Source organism: Tiliqua scincoides, chromosome 7, assembly GCF_035046505.1.
Source record: "Tiliqua scincoides isolate rTilSci1 chromosome 7, rTilSci1.hap2, whole genome shotgun sequence".
NCBI lineage: Eukaryota > Metazoa > Chordata > Lepidosauria > Squamata > Scincidae > Tiliqua > Tiliqua scincoides.
Genome location: NC_089827.1, coordinates 25,637,390 through 25,655,527, shown reverse-complemented (window position 1 = coordinate 25,655,527; position 18,138 = coordinate 25,637,390). Strand labels below are relative to the sequence as shown.

Genomic DNA, 18,138 nt, shown 5'->3' with positions numbered 1-18,138 from the left:
GAAAAGCTTTGCTATCATTTCAGGAAGAAATATTTAGAATCTAGATTCTACCTTTTCTCATAACGTGCTTAGTTTGTCTGCCACAGCTCATCAGTTCAACTATATCCATGTAGCTTTCTGTTATCAGTGAAAGGAATGAATCTGAAAGTGCAGTAAATGTGAAAGTCCCACTACACCTAACCGAGAGTAATGATTTGCTGGCATTTACTATACTATCATTCCCACATGTACCAATTAGTCTACAGTGCTTGCAGGTGGACTCATTACTGTGGGTATACCCGTGGAGGTTGACTATTTTTGAGCTTGTACATCTTTCAATTAAATGTACAAGTAGAAATCAGTTCCCAGAAGAATGTTTATAACAAACCTCTTCTTGATTCATTGTTTCTGGAGAGCATTTGGTTGTTCTTCCTTGGTGAAATAGCCTATATATTAGGCTACCTTCTGACAGTGTTCAAATGGATTCCAAACATATGTTTCTTCACACAAAGAAAGACAGTCAGGACTCCAGCAGTAAAAATCAGCAATAAGCAGGTACACTGGAGAGTTCCTGGCAGAAGAGGTGGTGAAGGAAGTAGATTTGACACCTTTAATGCTACTGATTTATGGCTACAGGCTATCTTCGGGCATAAAAAGAACCTATGAAGAAGTATTGTTAAAAAAAAAAGCATATCTTGCCATATCATAGCCCACTGTGCTCTGTATATGACACCTTCTGTGGATTTTTTATAGTGACCTATGAAACAAGTATATTCCTTCTTCTCAAAGGTTTTATTTCTGAAAAAAATTCAAATAGGAGGCAGCATTGTTATTTTTCCCCAGCTGTTCGTTCAATGTATAAAATATACTGAAAGCCCAGAATGTACATGAAGCCAAGTTTTCACGCTGAGATAAGAAGGAAGAGATACACCCATTTAATTTAGACATGAGAAATTGTTGATTGTTGTTCAGAGAAATCCAGATTAACATGACATCCTTTAACAATTTCACTGCTCATTTCACTTGCTTTCATTCATTGTCCTCATATTTTTATTTTTTGTTGCATAATGATTTGCTGTATTTTTATTACTTTGAACCAAGATAAACAAAACCCTGGTATTTTGCAGCTGACTGTGTTTTGCTGATGATGCAAATTCTGTATAACAATAGAATGCTCCATTTGTTCTGTATGCACTGGATATATGGTCCTTTACTGATAGACGAAGGCTTGTTACATACATACAATGCAGGACAGAAACAATCTGATGTTGTGTATCTCTTGCTCTTTCTCCTTTAGCTCAAGTATGTATTGTGCCACAGATTTTTTGGCTCTAAAAAGTGTCTTGAAGGGGGAGAAAATTATAGCATTTTCCAGAAGCTTTGAGATTCACAGATCTGGCCTCCTTTCCTGTATGGGCATATCACTGTGTGTTAGAAGGATGAGCAAAACACTCAGTTAAGCCATCTTACTTCCTTCCCCATAAGAACATAGGAAGAGCCCCACTGGATCAGGCTATAGGCCCATCTAGTCCAGCTTCCTGTATCTCACAGTGGCCCACCAAAAGCTTCAGGGAGCACACAAGACAACAAGATACAACCTGAGTCCTTGTGCCCTCCCCTGCATCTGGCATTCTAAGGTATTCCTCCTGTAAAATCAGGAGGTTGCACATATGCATCATGGTTTGTAACCTGTGATGGATTTTTCCTCCAGAAATTTGTCCAATTCTCTCTTAAAGGCTTCTAGGTGAGATGCCATCACTACATCCTGTTGCAAGGAGTTTCACAGACTAACTATGGGCTGAGTAAAGAAATATTTTCTTTTGTCTTTCTTAACTCTCCCCACACTCAATGTTAGTGGATATCCCCCTCAATTTTAGTGGATGTCCCCCTTTCATTCTCAGATCTCATCCAGATCCCTTGAGAAAAATATTAGGTATTAGCCTGGTCTCTCATTTAAACAAAAATAGTTAGCTCCATGGCAGCCTGTGGAGGCCAAAGTGTTTTATATAGCCAGATGTAAAGAATATTCCTTTAGGAAATAAAGCTGTATAGCAGAAAAAGAGAGGTCAGAGACTAAACAGGAGCATGCATTCTTAAATTTCTGATGGAAAACAACCCCCAGCCTGTTTGAAACTTAAGAAAATTAATGTCAATTTTCAGTATCATCTTCTAAAGCTCTAAGGTATATGTTGACGTATGTGGGACAAAGCTAACCAGCAAAAGACAGTCTGGTTGAATGATCTCAGGTAAATTCTAGGAAGGAAAAACCTTTCAGTGCTAATCCCAACCTTGATACTGATTTTCCCTGTAGCCTTGTAAAAGGATAACATGTGTCAAGTATACTTATTGAGAGAGAGTATATGTACACTAACAGTAAAAACAATGTAAGCTGAAAGTATGGTTGCTAGATCTCCTGAGGCTCAGACCCTGAGATTCAGGGGGCAAAGCCTGAACTTTCAGAGGTGGTGATGCCTGGTGAGCAAGGGTGGGACCTACTGACCCATGATTATTTTTTAAATTGTCATTACTATCCTCGTAACGGCTCTCCATTGCAGGACTATTACCACGTGTTTTCAGAATGTGTTTAGTTTGCTTGTCTTTAATGTTCCCATCTCAGGCACTCTGCCTCACACAAAGATACTGCCATTGGAAGAACATTTTGGAAAAACTTTAGAAAGGAGAAGGCTGGGAATGAACCCTTTGCAAAATAGCAGGCCGTGCAGCATGGCCTTTCCCAGTTTGAAGAGACACTTGGCCAACAGACTGAGGCAAAGAAGGAAGGCCCATAGCCAGGGAGACAGACCAGGGACAGACTGCACTTGCTCCCAGTGTGGAAGGGATTGTCACTCCCAGATTGGCCTTTTCAACCACACTAGACGCTGTTCCAGAACCACCATTCAGAGCGCAATACCATAGTCTTTTGAGACTGAAGGTTGCCAACACATGGACATGTCCTCATACATTGAGAAGGAGGCTAAAACCTGAAACAATGGGGTTGAAAGAACCCAAGCCCATGTTCTGTTGTGCAGTTGCCACAAAATGTAGACTTGCGTTCAGTCTTCCTGCACAAGCTAAAAGGGTCATATTTTCCCTTGCATCCATCACTGAGAAAAGGTCTTATCCTATGTGATCACCACTGCATTTTGTGGTTTTCTGTATCTAAGTTCTTCACTTCTACATGCACATAGTGTATATTTTCATGTTGAGAGAAAATACAGTTTGAGACTTACTATTCGCGTGGGTTCCGTTCCAAGCACTCAAGTGGATGACAAAAAACGTACTATAGCAGATCAATTTAAAAAGCAAGTTTCTTTGTGCCGGTGATTGAAAAACAGCCTTGCTGACCTTTTGACACTAAGATAAGAGTCATTAAGAAGACAATCCATCAATCAGTCCTCCTCCAAGCACTTCACTCAGTCCCTCCCTTCACCAGTGCAAAGCTATCACCTTTCTTTCACGGGGGAGGGAGGGATCCACTGGAGAGAAAAGGATTGATGGATTTTCAGGCATCTGCCCTCTATTTCTCTCTCATTAAGGAGACTATTTTAAAGGACTGTTCAGTTTTTTAAACTGATTTTAAAGGGATGCATTTTTCCCCTTCTCCAGGGATCAGGACATTCCTTCTCATTTGCAGGGGCCATTCGTGTTGAGTCAAATCTGTGTATAAAAAAATCTGTGTATAAATAGGCTGGACCTATATAACAATTGAAATTTATAGTGTCGTGCTCATGCATGGTTGTGGTTTCTGAACTATTTCAAAAGCAAGTCCCTATTTAAGTCCTTATTATTCAAAAGCAAGTCCTTAACCCCTGTTAACTGGGTAAGAGACACTTCTTAAGTGGGTACTCTTCTTTTATTTAGCAGGGGAAGAGTAACTGGCCCTCCTCAGCCCAGCAGTGTCTTTTCTAGTGGCTGTCTGCTGGTGTTCTTTTGAATCTTTTTAGATTGTGAGCCCTTTTGAGACAGGGAGCCATTAGTTGTTTGTTTGATTTTTTCCTGTAAACCACTTTGTGAACTTTCCATTGAAAAGCAGTATATAAATACAGTTAATAATAATTTCCTTCCTGCTTCTTCCAGTTTTACAGGAGATTCTAAATTAGCTTCTAGTATGCGCTATGTGGAAACACAGTCTATGCAAATAGGAGCATCATATATGATACAGTTCAACTTAGTAATGGGCTGTGGGCAGCAATACACGCCTCACATGGACAATCAGGTGAAACTGGAATATTCCACTAACCATGGGCTGACCTGGCATCTAATTCAAGAGGTAAGTCTGATCAAATGAGTATTATGTAAAATGCTCACATGAACCTGTGCTTTGCAGGAAATGTTCCCAATTCCAAAGAACAAACATACGAAGCAATATGTCCTTAATAAAAGGATGTTACTGGACATTGTATAGACCAGAATCCTGGGCATCCATAGTGTGGACAGAGTAGCAGTACATCTACAACTGAGAGTATTGTCTGCACTTTAATCAATCACTTGGCTGAACTAGAATATCTCTTTTGCTTAATTTTATTTTTATTGAGAGATTTTGTATAGTTTTCAATAGTGAAAGACTTCCTCAGGCTTAACTAATGTAAGTAATTGTAAAAATAAAATATATACCTGTATAACAAACTTTGGTACTGTCTCCACTGTCTCCACTTTGGTACTGTGAAAAAAGAGAAGGGAAAATAGAAGTAAAATAACACGTTATGCTTGTGTAACCCATGAGTTTGTTTACTTCTCCACTTGAGATTTTGCTGAGTGACTGAAAATAAAAATGATTAACATACTTCTATAGCATCATTAGCTCTCTGTTGCACAGCACAGTAAGCCAGTTTTAAATGGGAATATGACTGAGAAATTGGTAATAATTGGACTTTTTTTAAACTGATGTAACTATATACACATCAGTTTTCAGTTACGGTATTCACTATTTCCCAGTTTTGTTGTAGATTGATAGCATTATGCTATGTGTGTAGCTTGCCTACATCTCACTGGGATCAGTGGAACACAGTTAAACCCCAACATTCTGTCTTTTTCATAAGAATGATAGGTGCACCTCACTTTTTCTGACGTGTCTTATAATATCTGCACTGCCAGCCTATGGGCAGAATCCAGCCCCCAAAACTTTATAATCAAGCATGCCTCCTTGATTATGTCAACTCTATTCCAGCTCAATCCATAGAGATAGGGATGTTCTGGCCCCCGAACTAGTATCTAAAGCTGGGGTGTCAAACCTGTTTGATATTGTGGGCTGAATAGCATTCATGGTGCCTGTTGAGGGCCAGAAATGACATCAGTAAGGAGGAAGTGACATCATTAAGCAGATGATGGCCAGAAATAAGCATATTGTTCTCACATAGAAACTCAGTTACAAATGACAGAAGAGAAAATGTGCTTACCATGCATTCCCCAATAAATACAGCCAACAACAGGTATGGGATTAAATGGGCCACTTTATTAACTTACAACAAGTGCAACAAGGCAAAATAGAAAACAATACCCAAACTAAGTGCGGGGTTCTAAATGGGGGAAACGGCCTAGCCGTCTACGTCCCCCAGTCTCATAGGGCGTCCACCCAACTCCAGGCGTAGTTCAATTGTTATTAAGCCCGCCTTTCACTGTCGCCCAAAGAGGGTAAGCCAGCCAAACTACTCTGCCTTCAGGTCACCCCTGCAAAGCCCCAAAGTTCAGACCAGGGGCTAGCCAGCCTGCCTCCTCGAGCCGGACAAGCATCCAAAGAGTGGTTCTGGTTTACCCCTGCCCTTGCTGGCTTAGATTGGACGCCGGAGAATGTCTTCTGTCTACCCACCCCGCACTTCTACCACCAGTGACCAGGAGAGTAAGTCATAACTTGCAGACCCAAACACGCTCCATAGCCAGTCTGAGGTAGGCGAAAACAAAACACCATCATATTGCCAATCAGATGATGCTCAAAAATTCCTACCCGGTCCTCTGTAGAACGACCAGCTAATCCCAGACTAGCTACAGGGCGGGTGGGCGGGGGTCGCTTCCAGGAACGGAACTGAGCCGGGTCTAGCGCCTGCGTGCTAGATCAGGCTCAGTCGTCCCGCCCCCCAGGGCCAGCCAGCCAATCAGCTGGCAGCAAAGCCCTGCTGCCGGCTAATAGGGGGATAAGCCTGGCAATCATTGCTAGCGTGCCCATACAGGCACGCTAGCTGCCTTTACCATGCATTCCCCAATAAATACAGCCAACAACAGGTATGGGATTAAATGGGCCACTTTATTAACTTACAACAAGCGCAACAAGGCAAAATAGAAAACAATACCCAAACTAAGTGCGAGGTTCTAAATGGGGGAAACGGCCTAGCCGTCTACGTCCCCCAGTCTCAAAGGGCGTCCACCCAACTCCAGACGTAGCTCAATTGTTATTAAGCCCGCCTTTCACTGTCGCCCAAAGAGGGTAAGCCAGCCAAACTACTCTGCCTTCAGGTCACCCCTGCAAGGCCCCAAAGTTCAGACCAGGGGCTAGGCAGCCTGCCTCCTCGAGCCGGACAAGCATCCAAAGAGCGGTCCAGAAATAAGCATATTGTTCTCATATAGAAACTCAGTTACAAATGACAGAAGAGAAAATGTGCAACTGTTGTTAATAAGTTCAAGGGAACCCAATTATTGGAAACTCTTATTATTATAATTATTGGAGCCCAATTTGGCTGTTCCAAACTGGAAGAGCCCACTTATAACTGGGGACAGAGAACTTGCTTCCAGGGGCCACATCCAACCTGTAGGCCTTATGTTTGACACCCCTAGTCTAAAGTATAGAGCAGTATTTCTCAAACCGTGGGTCGGGACCCACTATGTGGGTCACAAGAAAAGTTCAGGTGGGTTCCCATTCATTTCAATATTTTATTTTTAATATATTAGACTTGATGCCACCGTGGCATGTGACTGCATTTGGGGAAATGTTACAGACCAGTACTTTTAACAAGCTACTATGTATATTCTTTTAACAATGATAGTAAATGAGACTTACTCCTGGGTAAGTGTGGGTAGGATTTCAGCCTAGGATTGTTAACAGTTTCCTGCTTGATGATGTCACTTCCGGTCATGACTTCACTTCCGGTGAGTCCTGACAGATTTTCATTCAAAAAAGTGGGTCTCGGTTCTAAATGTGTGAGAACCACTGGTATATAGAGTATTCCTGCCCCCAGGATTGCAGTAGTTGTTCACTGCTAGATGACAGGATATTGTTTTGAGATTTAATGAAGTATTTTATTCACTACAGAAAACCTCTGCTTTTCGACTGGAGAATCTTCATGTTAAATAACAACCAAGATCATTTTATTTTCACATCAATCCTGATAGACTTATTTTATTTTAAGGAATGCCTTCCAAGTATGCCTAGCTGTCAGGAGTTTACACCAGCAAGTATCTACCATTCCAGTGAATATACACAGTGGCGGAGAATCATAGTCCGTTTACCTCCGAAAACATGGTAAGACATGGTTTAAAGCAACAGAACCTTTTTTCTGATAAACTAGTTTTGTCTTGACTACTAACACCGAATGGTTATTAATGTCTAAAACAGGATCTGAAACTTCCTTACCCAGCCTGAGGGTAGTGGCATCGCTAGGGGAGTGCAGGGGGTTCGGGCTGACCAGGAGGCGCACAGGGGTGATGTGCACCAGTGACCAAAATCACTAAAATCACGGTTTGTAGGAATAATACCATCATGTTATATACCATTTGATGTGTAATTTACAGCAGAATGCAGTGGAAAAAAATGGAAATATCTCCATTCTATCAAAAGTTATGGCCCAAAAACTAACAAACAAAAATGCAACTCTTATGTAACAAAAAAATACGTTTCCTTAATTCAAAACAGACCAATGAGACTGATTGTTCAAAGTGCCAGTAAGATGTTATTTTGACACTGCAAGGAACTAATAAGATGTTAGTAAGGTGACACCCATGGGACAGGGTGACACCACTAGTGACCAAAATCACTACAATAGTGATTTGTAGAAATAATACCATCATGTTATATACCATTCGATGCATAATTTACAGCAGAATGCAATGGAAGAAACCATGTTGAAATATCTGTTTTCTATGAAAAGTTATAGCCAATAAAACCAGTGGGGCGGGGCAATGGTGCATCACCACACCCACCACCCAGGTCATTGCCCTGCCCACTGCATGGGAGGAAGTCCATCATGGGGGGTGACGTGCTGGCCTCCCACATTCGGTGATGTAAACCTTAGTGATGCCACTGCCTGCAGGCCAAACTGCTCATTCACTTAAATAAGTTTGTTAATGAGGTATTCTTAAACTTAGAAGCACCTCTTCCTTGACAACATGCAGCCACAGGGGAACTGATCTTGGTTGGGACTGTGTCGTATAAGGCAAGTGACATTTCCCCTTGTGCCTTTCCCTCATACTGTTTTTCCACCAAAAATTGCCTTCCCCCTATTTCTTGCTCCCTAACAACCCAATCCTACTAGTAATATACAGCAGCAGATCTCCCAGTCTGCCACCGTAACTGCGGCTGCAGTGGCACAAAGACCACCATTGTGTGCTACAAAGCCACTGGTGCAAACAGCTGGATTCTCTGCACATACACCAGCAATTCCTGGACACACTACCAGAGCAGTTAAGGTGGCACCCTGCTCAAGGGCATCTACAGGGGAGTGAATTGGACTACACCCTCCACATTTGACAGTCACTATCAGTTTAACAGGTTCACATCTGCTAGGCCCTCTTTTGAAAGGAGGGTGCTATGTAGAGTGTTTTCTTCTTCAGTAGCATGATGTTACTGCTTTTTGACATTTCTGTACTGCCTGCTGTCCTGCTCAGCTGATCAAGAATGGAACTCTGATATTACTGTCAAGTATGATGTCTTTTGTCTTCTGGTCACAAGCTGGAAAGCAGGCTGGCCCATCCCATTGTATCTCTTCCATGAGACTTTGTGAGGGTGAGCTGTATTATATACATTTGCACCATTCCTTGCAGTAAGATCAAATAGGAACATAATTGGAGTCCCTCTTTCCTGCCTCTTTTCTGATTTGTTTGATCTCTTTTTATTCCTGTTGAGTCCCTACTGGGATATTGTTAGAACTTTTTTTGTGGGATATTCTGCCCTGAGGTTAAGTCCTGCAAGTGGGAGGGTCTTCCTTTCCAGGAAGGACATCATGTTTTTCTTTTTGGCCCTGCTGTATAATCAAAAGAGGAATTAATTCTTTGCTGCTTGCCGTCCAGCTTGTGGACCAGAAGAATACATAACAGTAAGTCCAACTCTCCATTTCCATTAATGTTTGAGACCTATTTCATTTTTGTCTGCAGAAATGTTCAGAAGTTTGTTCTGTTTCCAAAATGAAACAAAAAAAAGAAACATAGAAGACCAGACCTACTTTTTTCTCTGTTTTATCATCAGTGCTTTTACTTACCTGCATATTTTAACTAGATTTTTTGTATTATATATCAATTAATCATTGAAATAATGAAATAATAATGATATAAACATTGAAATAATGATTATTAAATATTATTAATCTTTAAGGCTTCAATCAACTGAGAATTTCAACCCATTAGCATTATTTCTTGCTCTCTTTGAACTCTGTGCTTTACAGCAATAAGATGGCACAAGCTAGACAGCCTGATTTGATTTTCCTATCTTTTGACATTTCTCTGTATTAATAACTCAAAGGTACCGCATTCCTATTACATGCCTCATCAAGTAAACTTTACTGCGATGCAACCGTGATGTTTTATATGCCTTATATTTAAAACAGACATGTATTATTTTTAGGAAATAATACACTGTCCATGCAGCTCAAAGCCTCTGAGGGTCTTTTTTGAGTTATATCGAAAAAGAGATTCAGTGGGTCTCAAATGCACCAATTCCCTTGCATATTCCTCCTATGCTCTTTCATTTTGGGGAGAACAGAACATATTAACAAAGGAGATCTTGCGTCTCTCTAAATGCAAAAGCTCCTTGAGTTGGAGAGATCTGGCAAGATCAGAGAGATCTCATATTCAAATAATTAGTAGAAACTTGTATGCTCATTTATGAGTTTGAATGCTGCTACTTTCTTCCAGATGAAAGCAGCTTTCACTTTCATAATCTGTTCTGAATGTTGTATTGTTTTTGCAGCAACGTACACACCTGTAAATATAGCGTATCTGAGTCCTTGTGTTACCCTGGATCTGTTGTGCTGGAAAATATGTGGCATGGGTAACAAGTGTTAGAAATATCAGCTAGATGCACCTGCTCTCTGGACTGCATTGTCAATGAATTATATGTTTCTAACACTGATGAAAATTAATTTCACTTTTATGGAAGGCATTTACATAAGAACGGACTTAATGAGATACAAACAGCTGCCAGTTGCTGCCTTCATAAACAAATCAACACCTAATGACTGAGTTGCACGATAATTGGGTAAATGTAATTAACAGTAACTCAGAAGGTAGCAAATATAATTCCACTGGTCCTGGGTCCTTAACTTCCCTTAATAGATTGAAAAAAAACCAGCATTATCCTATGTTAAATCCAATATCCAAAAAGGTTATCAAGAAGACGCAACTTGTGGTTTACTTGAAATAAATGCCATTGGTTGTATTTGGAAAGAAGGATAATTTACTTTAAGACTTTGTAGCTGGAATGATATAATGAAAGCTTACATTTGACTTTGTCTTGAATCAACATGAAATATACAGTACTAAAGAAGCCAAAAGGAGATTATCTTGAAAAGGGAAGGACACCCTTTCTGCCAGGCAAAACAAAACATAATTTTGAGCATTAGTAAATGAGGCAAATCAATCATTGCAATTCATGTTTTTTAGCAATGTTGATTTTGTGAAAGTCTTGTTCTGTGAAGTAGCCAAATGGTGATTGTCCAAGCAACCAGTTGTTATCACTAAGGATGCAGCTGACACTCACCCTTTCATTTTTACTTTCTTCATTAAAATAGCCAGGCAGTTTGGAAACTCTTAATTACTGTGCTAAATACAGTAATTCTCATATGTTGTTGTCACAGAAGGACAAAATTTGAGAGAAAGACAGACATTGAGAAAGGAGGAACATAATTTTTGCTACACCTAGGAATGAAGACTATGCTGCTGTTTTCTTCAAAATATATTTTAATTTGTATTAAAATCTGTGTAGCTTATTTTATTATCAAGCACTGTATGATAATTTTCATAAGAACTGGAAGTGCCTTTCCTTTATTTCTCCTGGAGTATGTCTCCAACTGATCCATTTGTCTTGAAGCTGATGTTGTAGTTTCACACTTGCACTACAGACAGTGCTTGAGGTGGAAGGAATAAATATCAAGTGAGATTGGCAACAATATACTTGTTGCAGTGTTTCCGCAACTTTTTGGAGGAGTGCTAGTGTCCAAACCGCCAGCCAGTCTGCAATTGGAGCCTTTTAAATGAAATTCAGGCCTCAGTTTTCAGAGTGGATATGAACACTTCTTTTCTTCCCAGTCTCCACTAGCACTTCTCCTGTTCTGCTCAGGGGCGGTGTGTGCCCCTGCGTTGCCTGAATCTGCCATGCACTGCCATCTTAGCTCCTGTGTGCCCACTTGCACCCCTCCCTTTGATTGTGGGCAGGCAAACAAGGGGTTTCACTTCCGCCCCCCCTTCCCTTTACTACATAGTGAGCGCTGTACAGCCTCCCCATTCTGTTCCTCTTCTGTTTGAAATGAACAGGCACAGGGGACACTGGGAAACCAGCATGTCCTGCTTATGCTCATTGTGCAACTGGAAGAGGGATGGAATGGAAGGCTTCATGCAGCAATTTTTGATTGGGAAGAGGTGGGCAGGCACCAGATTGCCTGTTGCTGCCTATGTGCTGCTTTATAAGCATCAATTAGATGGAGAGTGAAGCAATCTGGAGTCATGACAGCTTTTTTTCCCTCCTCCTGCTGTTGCTGCAATCCTCTTCCAACTTGCTCCCAGCAAGTAGGAAGAGATTCAGATCACTCAGTGAAGGGCAGCAGACTGATGAGTTGGGAGGGGCTCAGCTGCTTGTTGCCCCTCCCAGGTGCTGCTCCACATGAACATTTCAGATGGCTTCATGGTTGGGCCATCACTAGCTGTGCTGTATAGTTCTAGAGCAGGAGTGTCCAAACTTTTTGGTAGGAGGGCCACATCATCTCTCTGACACTGTGTCAGGGGGCCGGGGGGGAAAAAGAATTAATTTACATTTAAAATTTGAATGAATTTACAGAAATGAATATATTAGAGATGGAACTTATATGAATCAATGGAGATCATGCAATAGCTCAAGGCCTATAAAAGACCTTGCACAAAGCAAGGCCAACCTTTCCTCTGCTGCCACTGCTGCATCACAGATGTGAAACAGCAAGCAGTGGAGAGAGCCCTTGTTCCACAGCTCATGCGAGAAGTCGAACAGTTGGCTGTCATGCTGAGAGCAGTTGCATCAGGCCAGCACAGACTCCAGCAAGTCTCTGGAGGGCCAGAGGTTCATTGGAGACTGAGGTCTCCCTGAGGGCCGCATTGGGAGTCCTCGAGGGTCACAAGTGGCCCCAGAAATGGGGTTTGGGCACCCCTGTTCTAGAGGATCATTTTGGGGCTGGCTGCTAGCCTTGAATGAGCATTTTACTGCTACATTATGCAATGGAACGGAGGCCTCAAGAGTGGAGAAGAGAAAAGGTACTTTTTCCTTTCCTTTGTCCTCCAAAAACCCTGTCTAGTATACATAGGAGAGTTTTTTTTACCTCAGAGCACACATCTCCTAACTTTAATCTGACTATGCTGTTAGGGGCTTGAGCAGACCAATTCCCTCTTTCTTCTTTGCCCCTCCATTTTCCTTTTTTTTTCTTTTCTTTTCAACTTACTTTTGAAATATTCTCAACTGTTCTCAACTACAGTCTTAATTGATAGCATCACTCTGCCTGACTTCTCATTCCTTAGACCAGGGGTGGGCAAATGTTCAACTTAAGGGATCCTGGGCCTTTAACAATTGTATAGAAGAGGGAATTTTAGCATGTGTAGCTGCAATTCTCGCTGCTGAAATTCTCTCTCCCACACAATTGTTAAAGGTCCAGGATCCCTAAAGTTGAACATTTGCCCACCCCTGCCTTAGACCATTTCCAGAGAGTTCTCTATAGAAAACAATGATGGGATGTTTTCCCAATAAAAGGTAGCTGCTAATATAGGAATTCCCCCCTTTCAGACAACAAGATGTGTTTAGTCCTGGAAGCTTCCACATGTCCAATCTGAATCCTTTAGCATTATATAGTACAACTGAAGGAAATTAGGGAGGGTAGAGAAGAAAAAATGGGGGGGAGGGTCCTCTTGCTATCCCCACCCTACCAGCATCCCCATCTCCAAACAGTATTGCAAGGCTTCCTGAGCTCTGAACAGGAACATCTTTTTTGGGGACTGGACATATACTGCAACAGTTTGTTGAAAATAATCAAATTATTATTCCTTTTTAAAAAAATTAGTAAGTACAAAGATGGAATAATCATCCCAGAAACTTAAAACAATTTGCATGTATCTGACTTTTGAAAAAGAAGCACAGGTTGTAGCAGATGACAAGCAAGCAAATGTTACTTTATGTTCCACGGATTTGCGACTCTACAGCTTGTGGTTAATCTGTTCTGACCTAAATGGTGGCCATGGAACTTGTTTAGAGCGCAGTGCCTATCTTTTAATGTACCACAGTGACTTCTGAAAACACCATTTTAACACAGCAAAGGACTTCCAAGGACCGGAATCAATGACCCATTATCTTCAGATCATTGCCAAGATAAATAGCAAAAACTCGCTCTGGATATTTTTGGTCTGTTGTGTCTGTGTGTAGATCAGAACTCCTTAACATCCAGAGTAGTGGATGTAATCGGCCCTAATGAGCCATTCATAACCATTATGAGCTACCCTGTAAATGCATTCTGTGCTCAGGGAGCATTAAATCTAGAGAACTGCCCATGCATATTATCTCTGCATATGTAAGGACATTTTCCTTGAAAAACAGCCGTTAAGGACAAACCAGAAATGTGCCATTCAGGGTGAAAAGTTCATTTTGATTTAATTCCACTTTAAAAATAATGGGGGCAATAAAGGTGAACTGGAATCATTCCTATTGACTGTAAACTAATTGTATAACCAACACTATTAGGAATGGCTACTTTTATCCTTCATTAGATTTTCTCCATAAGTATATACAAGCTTGTTAACATGGATTGATTATCCTTAACCCCTTAAATTGCCTTTTTGCCTTCATAATCAGAGTGTCTAAAGGGTTTTGCCACCCTAAAAAAAATAGAATTTTTCCCCACATACTTTCAACACACATACATCAGTAAAGTACTAATTCCAGTTTCCATTACTGAATGTAATGTATGAACCAAAGTAGAACAAATCATCACTGGTAAAGGACAGCAATAGTGCAGTGATTCTCATACTTTTTAGCTTTGGGACCCACAAAAAAGAAGTTTCACTTTACCAGCCGCTCAAGCCTCTGTGTCTATAATGGTGATTGGGCAGCAGTGCTCCCCCCAAGCAGTAGCTTTTTAACCCTTGATGCCCATAGCTTCCTCTCTCTCTCTGCAATCCTCCGTCGGCCCCACCCCTGCTTCCTCTCTCTCTGCAATCCTCCGTCGGCCCCACCCCTGCTTCCTCTCTCTCTGCAATCCTCCGTCGGCCCCATCCCTGCTTCCTCTCTCTCTGCAATCCTCCGTCAGGCCCACCCCTGCTCCCTCTCTCTCTGCAATCCTCCATTAGCCCCATCCCTGCTTCCACAATCTTTCTTTCTGCCCCTCCACTCCTGCGTCATCCCCCAGGGGCTGAGGATAAGAACAGGTCCTCAGTTTGGCTGTACGTGCCATAAGAGGAGACTAAACAGCCACCGGGTAGATGGGACTGGTCAGCCTGGGAAGGCAGCTCATCTGAGAGAAGGAAAACTCTGATCCCAAACCTCCACTGCCTTGTGGCTACATCCAGTTATGGAAAAGGCTTCAGGAGTCAACCTCGAGGCAAAATCAGGAGCTGGAGTCCCTGAGGCAGTTCATGGCTGAACATAGTCACGTTCTGGCAACTCCTGCGACGCGGCTGGAACCAACCGTATTGGCTTCTGCCTTTCCATTGGACAATTCCAGCAACGTGGAGAGGGGGGATCTGCTGCATGGGTAACAGCATATCCTCCATACCTTCTTTACCCAGGCTTTGCGCACTGGAGAGGACACTCCAACTTCGCCATACGGCGTCGGCACAACACGGGAAGCAGCAGTTTACCAGTTATAAGTCTTCGCTCGATTGGCATAGAGCATGACGCCAGGGGCTGCTTCCGACGGTGGGAGAGATCATTGCATCTCATTGGGCAGCTACCGCCCGCCTTAAGCTGGGCAGTCCCCAGCCAGTAAGGTGTTGCCTCGCCATGGTCCATTAACCTCAAAGGGTGCATGGGGTTTAGGGTGAAAACCGACAAGCGGATCGACAACTGCACCATGCAACAGAAAACTCCTGCCCTAAAACTGGGCGCCTGGAACGTAAGGACAATGACACCTGGCTTCTCTGATGACCTGCAAGAAATAGACAATGCACGCAAAACAGCTGTCATCGACATGGAGCCGAGCAGACTGCAGATGGACATCGTCGCCCTTCAAGAGACAAGGCTGCCAGATTCTGGATCTGTCAAGGAGAGAAATTTCTCATTTTTCTGGCAGGGAAAACCACCAAACGAAACCAGGGAACATGGCGTTGGCTTTGCGGTCAGAAATACCCTGCTGGAATCCATCATCCCACCTACTGTGGGAAGTGAAAGAATTTTGTCCCTGCAGCTCCAGTCATCAGCAGGACCTGTCACACTCATCAGTGCTTATGCACCGACTCTGTCGTCTCCAGCAGAAGCCAAAGACAAATTCTACGATGACCTGGCCACCACTATCAAGAAGATCCCTGTAAAAGAGCTATTGTTCATCCTCGGCGATTTCAATGCTAGAGTTGGTGCTGATAACAGTTCATGGCCCACCTGCTTAGGTCAGTTCGGCACTGGGAAGATGAAAGAAAATGGCCAACGCCTGCTAGAGTTTTGCTGTCATCACGGTCTCTGTGTCAGCAACACATTCTTCAACACGAAGCCCCAACATAGAGTCTCTTGGAGACATCCAAGATCAAAGCACTGGCACCAGCTCGACCTGATTCTCTCCAGACGCTCCAGCCTTCCCAGCATCAAGATCACATGCAGTTATCACGGTGCTGCCTGCGACACTGACCACTCCCTGGTGTGCAGCAGAGTGAAACTGCAAGCAAAGCGACTGTATCACACGAAAAAGGAAGAAAGACCTCGCATTGATACCAGCAAGATCCGGGATCAGAGAAAAGTGGAGGAATTTGCACAAGCACTTGAGGAATCTCTTCCAGGCCCGGCCGATGCAAACGCATCCAACAGATGGGAACATTTCAAGAATACCGTTTACAACACCGCCTTGTCCATATTTGGCAAGAGGACCAACAAGACGGCAGACTGGTTTGAAGCCCACTTTGAGGAGTTGACACCAGTCATTGAGGAAAAGAGGAGAGCTCAAGCAGCATACAAGGCCTGTCCCAGTGAGCGCAACCTGCAGTTCCTCCGAGCTGCTCACAGCAAAGTCTAGCAGGCTGCCAGGAGATGTGCTAACGACTACTGGCTCCAGCTCTGTTCCAAGATACAGATAGCAGCTGACACGGGCAACATCAAGGGGATGTATGATGGTATCAAGCAGGCCCTAGGTCCAACACAGAAGAAAATTGCCCCTCTGAAGTCTGCAACAGGCGAGGTCATCCAGGATCGGGCGCAGCAGATGGAACGCTGGGTGCAGCACTACTCTGAGCTATATTCCAGAGAAAATGTAGTCACCGAAGAAGCGCTGAACAACATTGAGTGTCTGCCTGTGTTGGAGGAGCATGACAGTGAACCAGCCCTAGAAGAACTTCACGTGGCCCTGGACTGCCTTGCCTTTGGCAAGGCACTTGGAAAAGACAGCATCCCTGCTGAAGTCCTAAAGTGCTGCAAAGAGATCATCGTCACTGAGCTGCATGAAATCCTCTGTCCCTGCTGGAGAGAAGGTGGAGTACCTCAAGACATGAGGGATGCAAACATCATCACACTGTACAAGAACAAAGGTGACAGGGGTGACTGCAACAACTACCGTGGCATCTCTCTCCTTAGCGTTGTAGGAAAGTTGTTTGCCCGAGTTGCACTAAAGAGGCTCCAGGTACTTGCAGAGAGCGTCTATCCAGAATCGCAGTGCGGATTCCGAGCCAACAGGTCCACCACTGATATGGTATTCTCCCTTAGACAACTGCAGGAGAAATGCAGGGAACAACGACAGCCACTCTTTATAGCCTTCATAGATCTCACGAAGGCTTTCGACCTGGTCAGCAGGGACGGCCTCTTCAAGATTCTCCCCAAGATTGGATGTCCACCCAGGCTCCTCAGCATCATCAGATCCTTCCACAAGGACATGAAGGGCACTGTTGTCTTCGATGGCTCCACATCAGACCCCTTTGACATCCGAAGTGGCATGAAGCAGGGCTGTGTTCTTGCACCAACCTTGTTTGGGATTTTCTTTGCTGTCATGCTGAAGCAGGCCTTTGGAACTGCAACAGAAGGCATCTATCTCCGGACCAGATCTGACGGAAAGCTCTTCAACCTCTCCAGACTGAGAGCAAAGTCCAGCTGAAATGTCTGCATGACTTCCTCTTTGCCGACGATGCAGCTGTCATTGCCCACTCTGCCAAAGATCTCCAGCAGCTCATGGATCGTTTTAGCAAGGCCTGCCAAGATTTTGGACTGAAGATCAGCTTAAAGAAAACACAGGTCATGGTTCAGGATGTGGACTCACCTCCCAGCATTACAATCTCTGCGCAAGAACTGGAGGTTGTCCAGGACTTTTTGTACCTTGGCTCAACGATCTCCGACACTCTTTCTCTTGATACCGAGCTAAACAAACGCGTCAGTAAAGCAGCTACCACGTTTTCCAGACTCACAAAGAGAGTCTGGTCCAACAAGAAGCTGACGGAACATACCAAGATCCAGGTCTACAGAGCTTGCGTCCTGAGTACACTTCTGTACTGCAGCGAGTCATGGACTCTCCGCTCACAACAGGAGAGGAAACTGAACGCTTTCCACATGTGCTGCCTCCGACGCATTCTCGGCATCACCTGGCAGGACAAAGTTCCTAACAACAC

The 18,138-nt window shown here is 43.3% G+C and overlaps 1 protein-coding gene across 1 annotated transcript in view; it reads left to right on the top strand.

Moving 5' to 3' along the window:
• Window positions 1-18,138, top strand: part of RELN (reelin) — a 366,138-nt gene that overhangs the window by 247,064 nt on the left and 100,936 nt on the right. The window contains exons 21-22 of the mRNA XM_066633734.1: window positions 4,057-4,249; window positions 7,317-7,429. Coding sequence (XP_066489831.1) covers window positions 4,057-4,249; window positions 7,317-7,429 — 306 coding nt within the window. The remainder of the gene's footprint in view (window positions 1-4,056; window positions 4,250-7,316; window positions 7,430-18,138) is intronic.